The 18,406-nt window shown below is 48.0% G+C and overlaps 1 protein-coding gene across 5 annotated transcripts in view; it reads left to right on the top strand.

Moving 5' to 3' along the window:
• Positions 1–1,055: 1,055 nt before the first annotated feature.
• The window catches only part of HMCN2 (hemicentin 2), a 178,744-nt gene continuing 161,393 nt past the window's right edge, over positions 1,056–18,406 (top strand). For all 5 annotated transcript variants that reach the window (XR_015135732.1, XM_086323475.1, XM_086323476.1 and 2 more), the window contains exon 1: positions 1,056–1,450. Coding sequence is in view for 4 of the 5 variants with exons in the window: in XM_086323475.1 (XP_086179601.1) it covers positions 1,195–1,450 (256 nt within the window). In the remaining variant the exon portion in view is untranslated. The remainder of the gene's footprint in view (positions 1,451–18,406) is intronic.

Raw genomic sequence — 18,406 nt, 5'->3', positions numbered from 1 at the left:
TTGGGGCAAACGACTGAGCTTTCCTTTACTCATCTGTAAAATGGGTTGTGTTTATGTATGGATGTGAGAGTTGGACTGTGAAGAAAGCTGAGCACTGAAGAATTGATGCTTTGAACTGTGGTGTTGGAGAAGACTCTTGAGAGTCCTTTGGACTGCAAGGAGATCCAACCAGTCCATTCTAAAGGAGATCAGTCCTGGGTGTTCTTTGGAAGGAATGATGCTAAAGCTGAAACTCCAGTACTTTGGCCACCTCATGTGAAGAACTGACTCATTGGAAAAGACCCTGATGCTGGGAGGGATAGGGGGCAGGAGGAGAAGGGGACGACAGAGGATGAGATGGCTGGATGGCATCACCGACTCGATGGACATGAGTTTGAGTGAACTCAGAGAGTTGGTGATGGACAGGGAGGCCTGGCGTGCTGCGATTCATGGGGTCACAAAGAGAAGGACACGACTGAGCGGCTGAACTGAACTGAACTGAATGCCTGCCTCTAGGGTTGCAGCCAGCCCCTGAGGAAATAGTAGTTATGTGATAAGCTTAGCAACGTAGTTGCTGCTCAACTCCTGTGGCTTGATTGTATTAACCGTCGTAATAGATAACAACGGGGAAGCACACATCCCTGTGAAAAGAAAGGGAGTTGCATTTTGTGCGTGTGTGCGCGTGTGCGTCTGCCTGTCGGAGAGTTTTTAGGGGGTTGAGTGCAGGGAGCCACAAAAGCTAGGGCCGTGGGCAGACCTCCAGGGCAGGGGACGCGCGGTCCGCTCCCTTCTCCTGCCCCTGCAGCGGGGCGCGCAGTCGGCGGGAAGCGCAGGTGTCCAGTGGGTCCCGCGCGTCCCCATCCCTCGCCGCCTTGGCTGGGCCCCAGCTCCCTTCTGCCGTCCGCCCCGCGTCCTCCTCTAACCTCGGGTCTGGACGGCGCAACAGTGGGGCCGGGAAAGTTTGAGTCACGGTGGGGGGAGCGGAGGAGGCGGGCCCGTGACCCTGAACGGGGTGGGCTCTAGGACCCGCCTCGGGCTCCCAGCAGGGGGACCCCGCCGCAAACCCAGGTCCCGCGCGCACCAGCCGCCGCGCGACTGAGCGAGGGGCCGGCTGCAGCGCTCGTCGGGTGGCCGCTGTGTGCACCAGGGCGGTCGCGCTCCCCAGGACCCGCGCGCCTCCACCGTGCCAGCCGCAGCCCCTCGGCCGCGCTCAGCATGAGGCCCCGGGCGCCGCTCCTGCGGCTGCTGCTGGCTGTCTCCGCGGCCGCCGCGGCGGTGGTCGGCGAGCCCGGGACGGCGCTGCCCCCTACCACGGGGGGCGCCACCCTGGCCATCGTCTTCGACGTCACCGGTTCCATGTGGGACGACCTGATGCAGGTGATGGACGGCGCCTCGCGCATTCTGGAGCACAGTCTGAGCCGCGGCAGCCGGGTCATCGCCAACTACGCGCTGGTGCCCTTCCACGACCCAGGTAGCGCCCCCCGCGCCCTCGGCCTGGCGCCCTGGCGCCGTGAGCTCACCCGCCGGCTCTGCGCCCGGGGCGCACTGAACGCCTGCCGGTTGCACCGCGGCCCGGCAGGGGCGCCTTCTCCACACGTCCGCTCTGCACCTGGGGCAGGCCTCGCAGCCGCTGCGTCCTCTCCCACCCCGCCACCCGCAACCCCGAACCTGATCCCTTCTCCCGCGCCTCCCCGCCCGCGTCCTCGGGTGGGTGACGGAGAGGCGCGCGCACTACCTTCAAAAGCCGCGCCGTGCGACTGTGCGGCTTCAGCAAATAACCTGCCTCCCGGAGCATCACAGGGTGAGAACCACCTCCCAGGCTCGCTGAGATGTTGAACTGGGGCTTTGGTGTCCAGGGCCTGGCCCGCGCGCGCCTCCACTGGGTTCTTAGACTTTGCTCCCATCGCGGGATTCGGGGGTCAAACGCTGCATATTGCTCCTCACCTGTTCTCGAGAGAAAAACAGCAGCCAGGTGGCCTCCACCTACCCCTCACTGCCAGCCGCCCCCCCTCCCCAACCCTCTCTCCCCTGCGGGCAGCACCTCGCCCCCTACAGCACCCCTACCCCGCCCCCTACCGTTTAGCTCAGGGTTAAGGCCGTGCCCCACAGTGGAGACCCCACTGTGGGGAGTTTCAAGGAAAGCAGCTGTGGAGCGGTGGGCTCAGACTCCCAACCTTGGGAGTGGCAGGACTGCTTGTTCTCCAACATTTTTAGTGAAAAACTTCAGACTTACAGTAACACAGGGAGAAAAAAAACATACACGAACACCTGTCTGCCCATCACTCAGATCCCATGATTAATTTGACAAAGTTTTGTCCTGTCTCTCCATTCGGCACCTCCCTGTTCAGAAGGATAGCTTTCTAAAGCCAAAAACTAAACTAAAAATAGCAGAGTTTTTTGCAGAATTGTACTACAAAGTGCTCTTGTTCGGAGGAAATGCACCCAAGTCTGGATGAGCTAGGAAGCCCTGTTAGAAGCCCTGTTTTCCTTGATTAATCACAGCATCATCAGAGATTTTTGAAAAGGTGGGTGTGACATAATCCCTTACAGCCCTCAGGCTGAGTGTGGAGTCCCTCCGCTTCCAGGAGCTCTGGGCTCTGTAAAGCTCTGCAGCTCACAGCCCAGAAGCCATGGGTCTAGAAAGATTTCTGGGAACAGCAGAAGCTTGGCTCCCACCTGGAGGTCAGAAAAGAGCAAGGTTAGGGGAATTGTGACATCATGGGTGTGCGGTGTGTCCTGGGGGCTTCAGCTCAAACACAGCTCATCCTCTGTCCCCCTAACTTTCTCACTCCCTTTCTGGGTCATTCTTGGGCTTCCAGAGGTACTGCATTGAAAGCGCTTAGCGATCATTTAATCCACCCCTACTCTTACAATTGGAGAGACTGAGGCTCTGGACATGGACAGGACTTCCCCAAGGCCACCTGCCAGGCTGGCATAATTTCTGACTGATGCAGTGAACATGAGTTTGAGCAGATTCAGGGAGATGGTGAGGGACAGAGAAGCCTGGTGTGCTGCAGTTCTATGCAGTCACAAGGAGTAGGACAAGACGGAGTGATTGAACAACAATAACCCATATTTGTCTCTAAAATGCTTGGCTCCATTGGCGGGCAGGAGAGCAGCCTGTTGGAAGTGGATACAGTGTTCCGGGCTCCGTAGTGTCTTCACCGTCCCCTCACTGGCCATCATCTTCTGGAAGCCCTCATTCCACCCCCAAGCTCTCCTCTCCTCTCTGGAGGCTGAGCACATGCGTGACCCTCTAACCTTCACTCCATCTTCTGCAAAACAAAAAAATCCCACCCCCCTTTCCCATCTCTGCTTCCCAAACCATGCTCCCTACAGACACCCCAGGTCCAGTGGAGGGGGGACCTCAGTGTTTATTGAGCCCTTGCTGTATGCACAGTCTTGTGAGGCTGTCAGTGTGAAGCAGGCAGGGTTCACGTCAAGGAGCCAGCAGCCTGCAGGCGATAAGACAGGCAGAGGGTAGCAGGTATCCCTCCTGACCACTCCTGACTGCTGGTTAGTGTGGGAGGGGACTCATCAAAGGCTCTCTGAGGAAGCAGCATTGGAGCAGGACCTGAGGAAGATGAAGGGAAATTGATCAGCTTTTGACCACATGCCGGGGGATGCTAGGTGCCAGGGATACAGAGGGAAGGAGGTCTTCCTAAACACATGGAGCTTGCTGAGTGGTGGTTGACACGTTGGGGCAGGTGTCTGTGGCTGTGGAGCCTGGGTGCAGGAGGGGTGAGATGCGGCAGCTGGGAGAGGCGAGATTGGTCCTGGCTGTTGTTAGCGAAAGGTAGGGTCTGGCTGCTCAAAAGCCAATAAACAGGCTGGGTTGGTGGAAAGGAAGGTTTGCTTTATTTCAGATGCCAGTAACTGGGCGGGGGAGGGTGGACGTCCATCCAGAGGTCGACACCCCTCCACCCCCAACCACCACCAGGGACAGTCACTGGGGAAGAGCTTTTGTAGATGGAGGGAGGGGCTACATGCAGAAACAGCACAGTCGGCTCTGACAGTTGTCTTGAAACTGGTCATCGGTGGTTCTGACCAGCATCATCTTGGTTGTTTTGGGTGCGGTTAATCTTCAGTTCCAGGGTCGGTCTGTTTCCATTTCTTTGAGGCACATTCTCAGAATTGGGGCAGCTTGTGTCATGGCTACAGTCTGATCATCATGTACTTAACTTCTCCACCTGGTCGGGGTTTCAATATCTATAAGACAGCTCACAGGATATGGCTCAGAAAATTATCTAGAGACCTTGAGAAGGAACCAAAGATCTTCGACTATGCTTGATGAGTACCTTATTATTATTTGGTCTCCTTTGACTGTTTCCCCTTATTTCTGCATATTCACACTTCTCTGATTAAACTTATTTTTTGACTAATGTTTTTCCACAGAAAAAAGGCAGGCAGAGGACATGGGCGGGGGTTGGCGGGGGGCAAGGACCATAGCGTCCTGCTCCATTTCACTATGACCGCGGAACTGAGGATTCTTAGATCTCCTTTTATGGGCTTTGAGCAGACACTGAGTGTTTCTGAGCAAGGATTGGAGCTGTGGTTTAGGTTAGGCTGTGTCTTTTGACTCGGCCAGTAGAATTCCCTTTGGTGGAAGTGGAGCTGAGAGATTGGGGTTTTAGCTGACAGTTCAGGGCTTCCCTGGTAGCTCAGACGGTAAAGAATCTGCTGCCAGCAATGAGGGAGACCTGGGTTCAATCCCTGGGTTGGGAAGATTCCCTTGGAGAAGGGAATGGCTACTCACCCCAGTATTCTGGCCTGGAGGATTCCATGGACAGAGGAACTTGACAGGCTATAGCCCACGGGGTTGCAAAGAGTCAGAAGTGACTGTCACTTACTCACTCAGGTCCCAGGACTGTGTACTGGGAGGGTCTTCCTAAAGGAAACCCCTACATTAAACCTCAGAGACCACACTTTGCAAGGCAAGTTTCAAGTGGTTCTGGGTGGCACATGCTTCGAGATAAACCAGAACCTGTGCTTTGGAAATGTTTTTTTAATGGAAAAAAAAAAAAATGGTATGTTCCCAAATGGCAGAGTTAGACTTTTGCTAATGGTTTTATTTTGGCTGAAATTTAGGTTGTTTTCAGTTTTTCTCTATTAAAATGTCTCAAAAAGCACTCTGGTGTGTAAATCTTTGTCTGCATCTTTGGTTTTTTCATTAGATTAAAGTTTTGGAAGCAGAATTCCTAGGTCATTATATAAACACACTGAGTGGGGGGGCAACTCTTCAAATTGTTTTCCAAAATGTTTTGGAAGTTTAAACTTCTACCAGAAGCCTCTGAGGGGACCGTTTAAGCGCAGCTACCCTCAACCCTAGTGTGCTGTGTGTGTGCTCAGATGCTCAGTCTTGTCTGACTCTTTGCAACCCGCTGGACTGTAACCTGCCAGGCTCCTCTGTCCATGGGATTTCCTGGGCAAGAATACTGGAGTGGGTTGCCATTTCCTTCTCCAGGGGATCTTCATGACCCAGGGATCAAACCCATGTCTCCAGCATTGGCAAGCAGATTCTTTACCGCTGAGCCACTGGGGAAGCCTGAACAGCTAGTAAACTGGAAAGGGGCATTGTGTTTTTGTTTTTTGTGTGTGTGTTCAGTCGCATCTGACTCTTTTCGGCCCCATGGACTATAGTCTGCCAGGCTCCTCTGTTCTTTAAATTTTCTAGGCAAGAACACTAGAGTGGGTTTCCATTTCTTATTCCAGGGGCTCTTCCAAACCCAGAGATTGAACCCAAGTCTCTTGCATTTCCTCCACTGACAGGCAGATTCTTTACCTCTAGCACCACCTGGGAATCCCCCAGCCCTAGGGATTAGGATAATAATATCTAGCCCCCACCCCTAATTCTAAAGATGGAAAATGATCTCTACTGATTTCAGTTGCTAGTGAGTTTCAGTAAGTTCTCAAGTGTTCACTAGATTTTTTGTGTGTGTGTGTGAATTTCTTCTTTTGTAAATTGTCGTTTCCTGTATTCATTTTTCCATTTGAGATTTTTAGTGGTTTTCTTATCAGTCAGTATGAGGACTTTATATTGATGATATTATTGCTTTTTGTTGTACGGTTTTGTATGTTGTAGCATTTTCCCTGATTGTTTGCCTTCTAATATTTGTGGTTCTTAATGTTCTGAGGTTTTAAATGTTTATGTACTAAATCTAGTGACTTTTTCCCTTTGTAAATTTCTTCACTTGCATTCTTAGAAAGATATTTTTTTTCTTATCACAAAATCAGTTAGGTACATGTTCTAGGTTTTTTCATTTGTTCTCTTTTTTTCTCTTTATGTTTACTTTTTTAAACCTGGGATTTAAAAAAATCAGCATATGGTATTAAAAATAACTTGATGTGATTCTTCTAGAACAGGATAATGGTTAGGGTACATTGTATCAGACATTCCTTTCTGTTTCATTCATTTGGATCCTGTCTTTATCCAAAATTACTTTATATCAATTAATTTATCTTTCCATTCTGTCCTGTCGTATGACAGTTCTTATCCCGGGGCACACTGCATTCATTATTTGGGTTATAATGGGGCAAATCCTTCCTCCTATTCTTTAAAAAAAATTTACCCCCAGCCTTATTGAAATGCAATTGACACATAATATTGTGTTAGTTTAAAATGCCCAGTGTATTGATTTGATACATTTGTATATTGCAAAATGATTACCACTATAGCACTGGCTACTGCTTCCAACTTGTCACATAATTGCCATTTCTTTTTTGTGGTGAGAACATTTGTGATCTACTTTCTTGGCAATATTCAAGTACATAAGACAGTATTATTAGTGATAATTACTATGTTCTGCATTCAATTCTCAGAACTTATTCATCTCATAACTGGAAGTTTGTACCCTTTGACTAACATCTCCTTATTTCTGCTACTCCTTGACTCCTGGAAACCACCATTTTTCTCTGTTTCTATGAATTTTGGTGGTTTTTTTTTTTTTTAGATTCTATATATAAGTGAGATCATACAGTATTTGTCTTTCTCTATCTGACTCATTTCACTTAGCATAATGCCCTCAAGGTCCATCCAAGTTGTCCCAAACAGCAGGATTTCTTTCTTTCTTGTGGTCAAATAAGTTTCCTTTGTGTATGTATGCTGTATCATCTTTATCCATTCACAGCTGACCACTTTAATTTTTATCTTTTTTGCCACAGTGTGCAGAAGGATCTTAGATCCCTGACCAGGGATGACACCAGTGACCGCTGCAGTGGAAGTGCAGACTTCCCCACCAGGGAAGTCCCGACAGTTTAAAATTTTTAGTGAACTTTAAATTTTAGAACAGTTTTAAATTTACAGAATTATTGCAGAGATAGTACAGCAGTTCCCATATACCCAACATCCAGTTGTCTCTATTATGACCATCTTCCATATAATGGTGCATTTATCTCAACTGACGCTGGGAAAAACTGAAGGCAGGAGGAGACGGGGAGGACAGAGGATGAGATGCTTGGATGGCATTACTGACTCAATGGACATGAGTTTGAGTGACCTCTGGGAGTTGGTGATGGACAGGGAAGCCTGGCATGCTGCAGTCCATGGAGTCACAAAGAGTTGGACATGACTGAGCGACTAAACTGAACAACCCAATATTGAAATATTATTATTAACTAAAGTCCATTCTTTATTCGGATTCCCTCAAATTTCCCCTCGTCTGTTTCAGGATCCCATCCAGGATCCTGTGTTACATGTCCCTGCCATGTCCCTTAGGCTTCTTTGGTTGTGGTGTTTTTCAACCTTTGTTTTTGATGACCTTGACAGTTTTGTTTCGTATTGCCCAGATGTTTTGTCCCTCCGTCGTAATTTGCCGGGTGTTTTTCTCCAGTTAGAGTGGGTAATGGGAGGAAGATCACAGAGGAACAAGGCTGTTCTCGTCCCATCATGTCAAGGGTACATGCCATCAGTGTGACTTATCACTGTTGACGCGGACCTTGATCACCTGGCCGAGGTTGTCGGTTGTCTTCATGGAAGCTTACTCTTTTCTTTCTCCCTTTCTGTTCTATCCTCTTTGGAAGAAAGTCACTACATGCAGCCCACACTTAAGAAGTAGGGAGATGTGATTCACCTCCGTGAATGTGAAGTATTTACAAAAACTGTTTGGAAATCTTCTGCATGAGAGAGTTGACTCCTCTCCATTTATTTGCTTATTCGATCATTTGTATGTATCAGTATGGACTCATCGTGTTATTCTTTGGGTTGTAATCCAATACTGCTGGGTTTATTTTGTTGCTCAAGTTTTTCCAACTTTAATCATTGGAAGCACTTTCATTTGGCCTCTGTACCGTTGACATACACTTACTGTTGGGAGCTAGTTTTTAAAGCACTTTCTTACTTTCTGGCTCTACAAGCTATTCCAGACTCACGTATTTCCTGTCCTAGTTCTAGAATTAGCAGTTTCTCCAAGGAACCCTGGTTCTGTTTATTAAAAGACGGTTTCGATGCCAGCATTAGACACCAGCACCCAGGTCCTTCCCAGGTGGCACAGTGGTAAAGAATTCGCCTGCCAGTGCAGGAGACACAGGAGATGTAGGTTTAATCCCTGGGTTGGGAAAATTCCCTGGAGTAGAAAATGGTAACCCACTCCAGTGTTCTTGCCTGGAGAATTCCATGGGCGGAGGAGCCCGGCAGGCTGCAGTCCACAGGGTCACAAACAGCTGGACACGACTGAACACACACCTCTCACTTCTCTGAGTGCGAGGTGTGCTTGTTGCTACTGGGTTGTCACTGCTTCTGTTTCTTCAGCTGACAGAGCAGGAGATACATGTTGTATACGTAACTTGCGTATGTACCTATATCTATTTCTGTATTTACCGTTTGTATCTAGATTAAGCTGAACGAGTTCGTTCTGCAGCCTCCAACTCTCTTTCATTACCACGTAGATCCCGCTAATCTACTCTTGCTTATCTATAACCTCCCACGCCGACAGTGACTACCCCGGCTGTCTTCATCCACCACCCACTGTCACTGACATAGCTGTTCAGTGTCAGTGCACATTTGTGGTGGTTTTCGCATAGCTAACTTGCACCCCATGGAAAACAACTTTATTAACAAGAGTACCGTTCTTTTGCCTTTTGTCTTGTAGATGCAACTCATTTCCAGAGTTACTTGGCCTGGGACCTTCTTCATGTTCTTTTTTATTCATCTTCATTTTAAAAATATTCTTGAACATGATTCTTTTCAGATGAAAAGTAGAAAAACTTAATCAACTTTCCCCCAACATTTCCTGCTGTGATTTTGCTCAGAATTGTGTTAAATTTTGATTTGGGGAAGAATTATCATTAAAAAAATTTAATTTTTTCCATGTAGGAGTGCTGTGTGTGTGCTGTGTTAGGTTGCTCAGTCGAGTCTGACTCCTTGTGACCCCATGGACTGCAGCCCTCCAGGCTCCTCTGTCCATGGGATTTCCCAGGCAAGAATGCTGGAGCGGATGGCTATTTCCTTCTCCAGGGGATCTTCCTCACCCAGGGATTAAGCCCAGACTCTTGTGTCTCCTTCACTGGCAGGTGGATTCTTCACCTCTGCACCACCATGTTGGAGACCTCTTCCTTTTTTTTTTTTTTTTTTGCATATTTATTTCCTTTATTGAAAACTTGTAGTCTTTTTCCCTTATAAGTTCCACCCAATTCTTTTTAAGATCATCTGTAAATATTTGGGGTTTTGTATGACTATTTTGACCAGGACTTTTTTTCATTACATTTTTTGTAAATGAGTATTGCTAGTATGTTGGAAAGCAATTTATTTTCATATATTTATTTTGTTTCCAACTTTCCTACTAAAGGGTTTTTAAAAGACTAGTTCTAATTTTTTTTTGAGGGAGTGATGTCTTGAGTTGTCTAGGTTGACAACCACAGCCTGTCCAAATTATAATATTGTTTCCTTTTTTCCAATCAAATTTTTTACTCATTTGGAATGTTTTGTGGTATTTAGCAGCTAGAGCTTTCAGAACAGTGTTAAGTACTGGGTCTTGTCTTTATTGTATTTTTTCTTGTTGGTTCTTGATTTGAAGTTTTCTTCATCAGATGGAGGAAGATACTCTCGTTCTTAATTTACCAAGGGTGGAAAAAACACCCCCCAAACAAATGAAACCCAATGGCTCAGCGGGTGAAGAATCTGTCTGCAGTGCACGAGACACAGGACATGTGGGTTTGATCCCTGGATTGGGAAGATCCCCTGGAGGAGGAAATGGCAACCACCCCGGTATTCTTACCCGAAAAATTCCATGGATGGAGGAGCCTGGTGGGCTGCAATTCAAAGGGTCGCAAAGAGTCAGATACAGCTGAGCACTGAACTGAAATCTGACAAACAAACCAGAAAAGCCAAATGAGGGTGGGTGCTCAGTATTAGCCAGTGACTTTCTGCCTTTGCTGAGATGTTTGTGAGATCTTTTGCCTGTTGACATCTTGATATGATTCTTTCCTTCTTAACCATTTCCACATTCCTTGCTTAATAATCCACCATGACTGAGCAGGGATTATTCTTTGGTATACAGCTGGATTCTATTTGCCAGTGTCTTGTTTGGGGCTTCTCCGCTCATTTCAATATGTGTGATCAGTAAGTGATATTTCTTTGTGCTCTTTGTCAAATTTTGGCATCAAGGCTTAGCTCTTTCAGTAAACAACTAAACTTATTGTTTCCTCAAAAAATTACAAATTTAACACATGCTTGTTAAGTGTTCTAATAACACTACTCTCACGAAATGCAAACACTTTAATTTTGTGTGCTTCCAGACTCTCTGCGTGTGTGTCGTTCACTTGCATACATGTGTACACTTCATTTTTTTATTACATAAAAATAGGATGATATTATGCATACTGTTTTGCAACCTGCTTTTCTGCCTGACATGATATATCATGGGTATCTTTTCATGTTAGGAAATACCAATCCACCTCATTGTTTTCATGACTTCAGAAGGTGTTACAGGAAGGATCTTAATTTTTTAAATTAATAATTAATTATTTAAAAATTGGGGTATAGGTGCTTTACATGCTGTGTTAGCTTCCGCTGCACAATGAAGTGAATAAGCTATAAATATACATATATCCTCTCCCTCTTACACCTCCCTCCCACACCCATTCCCTGATCCCACACCTCCAGGTCACCACAGGGCACCAAGCTGAGCCCCTTGCTCTATACAGGAGGTCCCCACTGCCTCTGTTTTATACATGGCAGTGAGCATATGTCAGTCCCAGTTCATTCCCCGCCTCCTCCCCCCACCATGTCCACATGGAGAGATCTTCATGTATCTTCTCTTGACTTATCCAGCCATTCTCATATTGTGGAAAATAGGTTGCTTTGAGTTTCTTTACAACACACACACACATTTGCAAAAGCGTAGCTATCGGATAGGTTCTCAGAACTGCAATTGCCATTGTTAAAGCATGTGAGCATTTTTAACTTTAATAGAGATCAGCGAACTGTCCTCCAAAAGCGCTGTACAATCTTGCCCTCTTACTAGAGAGTATGACACTGCTTTTCCCAACCTTGTTGGCATCCAGGGACATTACTCTTCCTGCTTTTGCTAATTCAGTAGGTGAGAAGTGCTGACCTGTTTTAATTTGCATACGCCTGATTGAGGGTGAGTTTGAGCATCTTCTCTGGGTCGCCAGGTGTCCTGCCAGCCTTCCGCAGGGAAGAGGTGGTTTTAGCTGGTCAGCAGCCAGGATTCTTGTCGTTGTTTAGTCGCTCAGTCGTGTCTGACTCTTTTGCAATCCCCTGGACTATAGCCCACCAGGCTCCTCTTTGTCCATGGGATTTCCCAGGCAAGAATACTGGAGTGGGTTGCCAATTCTTTTTCCAGGGGATCTTCCCGACCCAGGGATCAAACCTGTGTCTCCTGCATTGGCGGATGGATTCTTTACTGAGCCACCAGGGCAGGAGCCAGGATGCAGGCAGGCAAAATTCAGTAGGCAGAATTGCCCATGAGGTGGGGTGACTTGGCTTCTTGCTGCATGCTCTAATGTGTGTGTGTGTATATGAATGTGTGTGTGTGTGTGTGTGTGTACCGGTATATACTGTCACCCTGGAGTGACACTGCTATTGACAAACTTCTCATCATGAAGTAGATAAATCAGTCTTTGCTCTGAGCAGAAAATCCAGCCCTCTGACCTGCCCCCCTGGTGCATCTCTCCTTGGACAGGCTTGTCCCTGTCACTGAGGGCGCCTCATCAAAGTGCCGTGTCCCTGCCTGAGCTTTCCAGCATGACTGTGCAGGGCAGGGGTGTGGGGAGAGGAGCGGGCTGGGCATGCCTCCGGGAGGAGGAGCAGGAGAATGGGGACGTGGTGAGTCTGAGAGTGGGGAGGCTGCCTGCTCGGCAGGCCTGGGGTGGCTGAGTACATTTGGTCCACCCGGTCCCCAGGGATCCCTGACAGACTCACAATTCACTGGCTCCTATGTGATTCCCAGGGGATTCCCTGGGAAGGATGGGCCAGGCAGGATGCCAGTTTGGGCTGTGGCACCTTCAGTCAATCCCGCCAGGCCCCCAGAGAAGGGCCCAGGTCCATTAACCACTGGGTAGTCCCTGTAACAAAGAGGCCTGGGCTGCTCTGAGAGGTGGGGAGACAGAAGTGACCTTTGAGTTGAGATGGGGAAGGGCTGGGTGTGAGGGCGGTGGTGGTGGTTTAATCACCAAGTCGTGCCTGGCTCTTTGTGACCTCAAGGACTATAGCCCACCAGGCTCCTCTGTCCATGGGATTTCCCAGGCAAGAATACTGAAGTGCGTTGTCATTTCCTTCTCCAGGGGATCTTCCCGACCCAGAGGTCAAACCTGGGTCTCCTGCCTTGCAGGCAGATTCTTTACCAACTGAGCCACCAGGGAAGCCCCGGGTGTAGGTGGTGGGGAGGGGAGGGGGTCCACATAGGACCAGGGGTAGCACAGTGGGCAAAGGGAATAGAACAAATGATGGCTCTGAGGCTGGCGGGAGTGTAGAGCTGAACATCTCCCTGAAGACGGGGGGACTGGCAGATGTGGACGCTCAAGGCAGAGCCTGAACCCATCATGTGATCAGGGCCCCAGGAGACTCTCAGGAGACACGGATTCTAGACTCCTGGATGCCAAGGAGGAAGCCCAGGAAGGTTCTGAGGTTCTGGGGCTACTTTAGCTCTTTGGATAGAACCACAGTTGCTTCCTGCCCCGCCTTGTCTGCCTTCAGCGGTGTCTTCAAGGGAGTCCATTCAAGGGAGTTCCTAACCCTGGGCTCAGGAACTGTTATAGTCCTAGCAGGCCAGACTTCCTTTTCTCTGCCTTTTAGACATGGAAGGACTGAGTTCCGGAGAGGGGACACAATTTGCCCACCGTGGTGGCAGATAGTGGGACCCTGCATGGGGCCCCTGAAGCTGGAGGAGGGGCCATGTGCACATCCAGAGTGACCCCAGGATCTAAGTGCTGCTTTCGAGGAGGTGGGAAGCATCTCTGCAGCTTCCTCGTTGTAAGACCTTGGGCAGTTTGCTTTACCCACCTAAGCCCTAGAATTCTCATCTATAAAACAGAGATAATAAATAGGAGGCTATAGTTTGCAATATGACTTTTTTTCTGAGCAAATGTATATAAAGTGCCTAGGACAGAATCGGATGCTTAATAAATATCAAAACAATGATAGCTGTCTTTATCATCATCGTCACCTTCATTCTGGGATTCAGTATAGCCAATATGTGGCTTTGGAGCCAATTATGTGACTTTGGAGCCAATTATGTGGATTGGGACACTATTCTAGATGGAATTCTAGACATTATTCTAGACTCGGGGAAGAGTCCTGGATGTGAGATCTTTGTGAGATTGGACCTCTGGTGCCTGACTGTGGCCTTGACCACTGGGACGCACACAGTGGGTGAGGGGCTGGACCATCCATCACCCACGTGAAGGGCTGGGTGATTCTTCTTGTGTGTGATCCTCATGTCCCAGAGGCTCCACACCCTCCTCTTGTCGAGTGAAAAAAACTTCCCTATGGAGAGATGGTTCCGGGCCAGGCTTCTAGGACTTGCATGCTCCAGGACAGCACCAGGAGAGCCAAGGTCATGGGTTTAATCATCTCTGAGGCCGGCGAGCCCTGCTCAGAGAGACTGCACGCCACATCTGCCCAGCTGTTTGGCAAGTGCCCACCTTCAGTCACGAACCTCCCTTCCCCTCCAGGAACAGGAATGAGGGGCTGGGGAACAAGTGTCAAATGTCTGCAGCTTCATGCGTGGTTGAGAGATTGGATCTGGGGTTGGGCAGGCCCAGGTTTGAATCCCATCTCTGCAACTTCCTCATTGTAAGATCTTTGGAAGTTTGCTTTCTCTTCCTAGCCCTTGAGTTCTCATCTATAAAAGAGAGATAATAAATAGGAGGCTATAGCTTGCTATATGTTTTTTTTTCCTGCAAATGTATATTAAGTGCCTAGAACAGAATCAGTTCAGTTCAGTTGCTCAGTCATGTCCGATTCTTTGCGACCCCATGAATCGCAGCATGCCAGGCCGCCCTGTCCATCACCAACTCCCGGAGTTCACTCAAACTCAACGTCCATCGAGTCGGTGATGCCATCCAGCCATCTCATCCTCTGTCATCCCCTTCTCCTCCTGCCCCCAATCCCTCCCAGCGTCAGAGTCTTTTCCAATGAGTCAACTCTTCGCATGAGGTGGCCAAAGTACTGGAGTTTCAGCTTTAGCATCATTCCTTCCAAAGAAATCCCAGGGCTTAATAAATATCAAAACAATGGTAGCTCTCCTTATCATCATCGTCACCATAATTCTAGGAGACAGTGTAGCCAATTAGGTGGCTTTGGAGCCAATTATGTGGATTGGGACATCATTCTAGATGGAACATGGTCCTCACAGAATTCTTGTCCTTCCTAGAACCTCAAAATGTGACCTTTTTTGGAAACAGGGTAATTGAAGATGTAATTAGTCAAGATGAAGTCATGCAGTAGTAGGGTGAGCCCTTAATCCAATGTGACTGGTGTCCTTATAAGGAGAGAAGAGGCACTGGGAGGCGGCCCTGCAACAATGGAGGCAGGATTGGAGTGATGCTGTGTCTGCAAGTCAGGGAGCACCAAGGATTGCTGGGACCAGAAGAGGTGAAGAGGAAGACGGCATGGGGCAGTCTCCTCGAGAGCCTTCAGAGAAAGCATGGCTGCTAACACCTTGGTGTTGGACTTCTAGTCTCCAGGAATGTGGGAGAATACACTTCTGTTGTTTAAAGTCACCAAGTTTGTGATCTTTTATTATATTAATAGTAACCCCAGGAAACTAGTGGGGCTGCCCCAGTGGCTCAGATGGTAAAGAATCTGCCTGCAATGCAGGAGACCTGGCTTCAATCCCTGGATGGGGAAGATCCCCTGAGGAAGGGAATGGCAATGCGCTCCAGTATTCTTGCCTGGAGAATCCCATGGACAGAGGAACCTGGTGGGCTACAATCCACAGGGTTGCAAAGAGTCGGACACAATTGAGCAACTAACACTTTCAGGAAACTAGTACAGATATTAACTACCACTTACAAGTTGTATGACCTTCACCAAGGTCTTGGCATCCTCAATTCTAACAGGGAACTGTTAATAGGACTGAGCTAAACTCTGAAATAATAAGTGCTCAATGCATTGAAACTGCTGCTAGGGTCATCACCCACTTCTACCTCCACCGCCGCCACCACCACTAGCATCATCATCAGTGTCATCAGCATCAGCGTTATCATCAACATCATCACCACCATCATCATCACCATCATCACCATCATCACCATCATCACCATCAGCAGCAGTAGCACCACCACCACCATCACCCACATCAAATCATGCTAGGAAGGGCTTTTTATCCAGAGCCAACCCTGCCTGGACCACGTGAGGGAAGGAGATGGACAGGGGCTTAAGCAAGCCCTCCCAGTGGGCAAACTCACATGCCAGGTATCCTGCCCTGTCCTCGTACCTCACTCTGTCCTGCTGAAAGGCAGGTCTTGAAATGACCACCCTGCTGAAAGCACCGTGTCCTGGAAGCTTAGGGATGGTGAGTGATGATGTTGTGGCAAGTGTCAGGAATGAAAAATAAAGCCGTGGACCAGCATCAAAGAAAGACAAGAAGGCATCCATCTCTGTCTCACAGCCTGGAGCTGTAGATGGATGGGTGGGGAGGACAATCAGACAGCAAGGAGGACAGGTGGAAAGAAGACCTTCATGTCCCCATCCCTGTCTGGGCATCTTGATAGCTGGTCCAGCCCTGGAATGATGGGACTGGTTAGTAACAGTCAGAGCGTGGAGGTGGCTTGGGGATTATCTGTTCAGTGCAAGGAGGAAATCAGACTAGTTTTGTGCATCAGTGTGTCTGTGTATGCAAGTGTGCTCTCCCCTGAGGGCCTTCTTTGTTCAGAACTTGGGGCAGAGCTTTTAAAATGCCCTGTCCTCTACCTCAAGAGGAATGATACACACTTTTGTCCATCTGGCCAGCTCTCCCTTAATACGGCCAACTCCCCTGCATGCCCTGAATAACCACCTTTGGTTTCCTGCCTCGTTTTGGATCTGTTTCTCTGAATGGTGGGCAGCGAGCGGCATACTGTGATGGAGGGCCTGGGGATCAGACAGGCTTCACATCCAGCAAATAATTGCTGAGTGTTGACTGTATGGCTGGCATTGTGCTGGGCGTAGGATAGAAAGATAAATGAAACTTCAGTCCTGACTTGAGGCTGCTCAAACAGTATACTCTAACAGGATTTGTTATGAGTAAATAAAGATTATTCATGAACTCATTTGGACAGTATTTCTTAAGCACTCACCATGTGCCAGGCACCAAAGTTGGCAGGAGGTCTACAATGATGAACAAGAGAAGGGATCACTGTTGGCATGATGTAGTCAATCAGTTCTTCTGCCAGATCTTTCCACCTGACCTTGAAGGACTCCTTTCCCCTCTCTGGCCTCAGTTTCACTGTCTTTTTAAAGCTGGGGGTCTTCAGATCTCTTCATCCTCAACATTGTTATGTTTGGCACATAGGTTGGTCGTCAAATCATTTTTCCCCAAGCCCATTTCTTTTGAAAAAATTAATTTTATTGAAGTATGGTTGCTTTATGATGTGAAGTTCTGCTGTACAGCAAAGCAATTCAGTTATACACATGATATATTCTTTTCCAGTATGGTTTATCACAGGATATTGAATATCGTTCCCTGTGCCATATGGTAGACCTGTTGCTTATCCATCCTATGTATAATAGTTTGCATTTGCTGATCCCAAACTTCCAATCCAGCGCTCTGTCCTGCAGCCCTCCCCTCCCACAAGTCCGTGCTGTGTCTGTGAGTCTGCTCCTGTTTCACAGGTGAGCTCACTTGTGTCACATTGTAGGTTCTACGCATGAGTGATATATGGTGTTTGTCTTTCTCTTTCTGACTTACTTCACTTAGTATGATCATCTGTATGTCCATCCATGTTGCTGCAAATGGTGTGATTTCATTCTTCTTTATGGCTGAGTAGTATTCCACTGTGTATATAGACCACATTTTCCTTCTCTACTCCTCCATCAGTGGGCATTTAGGTTGTTCCTGTATCTTGGCCGTTGTGAATAGTCCTGCTATGAACATAGGGGTCCAAGCCCATTCTTGAAGGAGACAGGATGGTGGAGGTTGATGTAGGCCAGGTAATGCCCCCTAGATACCCACAGAGCTTGTACATCTATTCCTTGTCATGGCAAAAGGGACTTTGTAGAAGTGGCTAAGTTAGGAACCCTGAGATGGGGAGATGACCCTGGATTGTGTAGCCGGGCCCGTTGTAATCACAAGGGTCCTTCTAAGAGGGAGGCAGGAGAATCAGAATAAGTGAAGGAGATGTGATGACAGAGCAGAAGGAGAGGAAGCTATTTTAAGATGCTACATTATTGGCTTTGAAGATGGAGGGCAAAGACCATGATCCAGGGAATGCAGGAAGCTTCCAAAAGCTGGAGAAGACAAGGGAACAGATTCTCCCCTAGAGGCTCAGGAAGGAACACAGCCCTGCCAGCACCTTGATGTTAGGACTCCTGACCTCCAGAAATGAATGTGTGGTGTTTCAAGACACTGAGTTTGTAGTCATTTGCTATGGCAATAACAGAAAACTAACACAGAGTCTGTAAAGTCCTTTCCAGGGATCTCCAGCCCAGGGGGTCCTCCAGGGCTCCTGAAATTTCCTGTGTCTTGTGTTTGCCATACAATCCCTGGCTGAGACACCCAGAGGTTAGATGAGGTGGTTCCTGTTGGGGAATGTTGCTGAGGGGTGTGGGGGAGTTGGGATTGGGCAGTTCCCCAAAGAATCTTCTTTCCTCTCAGTACAGAATATCTCAGAACAGCCTTGATGGAAAGTCAGACTTTAGACTGTAGGTCTGGCATTCTCCCCAACTTCCACTACAGGGCTGCCCATTTTGGTTTTCTCCACCCAGTAAAGTTGTTTAAAAAAAAAAAAAAAACTGAAAAAAAAAAAAGAAAAATAAGGGGAAATCCCA

This window comes from Bos grunniens, chromosome 11 (assembly GCF_055505025.1).
Source record: "Bos grunniens cultivar Pamir isolate PY7600 chromosome 11, Bosgru_T2T1.0, whole genome shotgun sequence".
In the NCBI taxonomy this organism is placed as follows: Eukaryota; Metazoa; Chordata; class Mammalia; order Artiodactyla; family Bovidae; genus Bos; species Bos grunniens.
The sequence above is the reverse complement of the archived record's forward strand: the minus strand, read 5'-3'. Positions and strand labels throughout refer to the sequence as shown.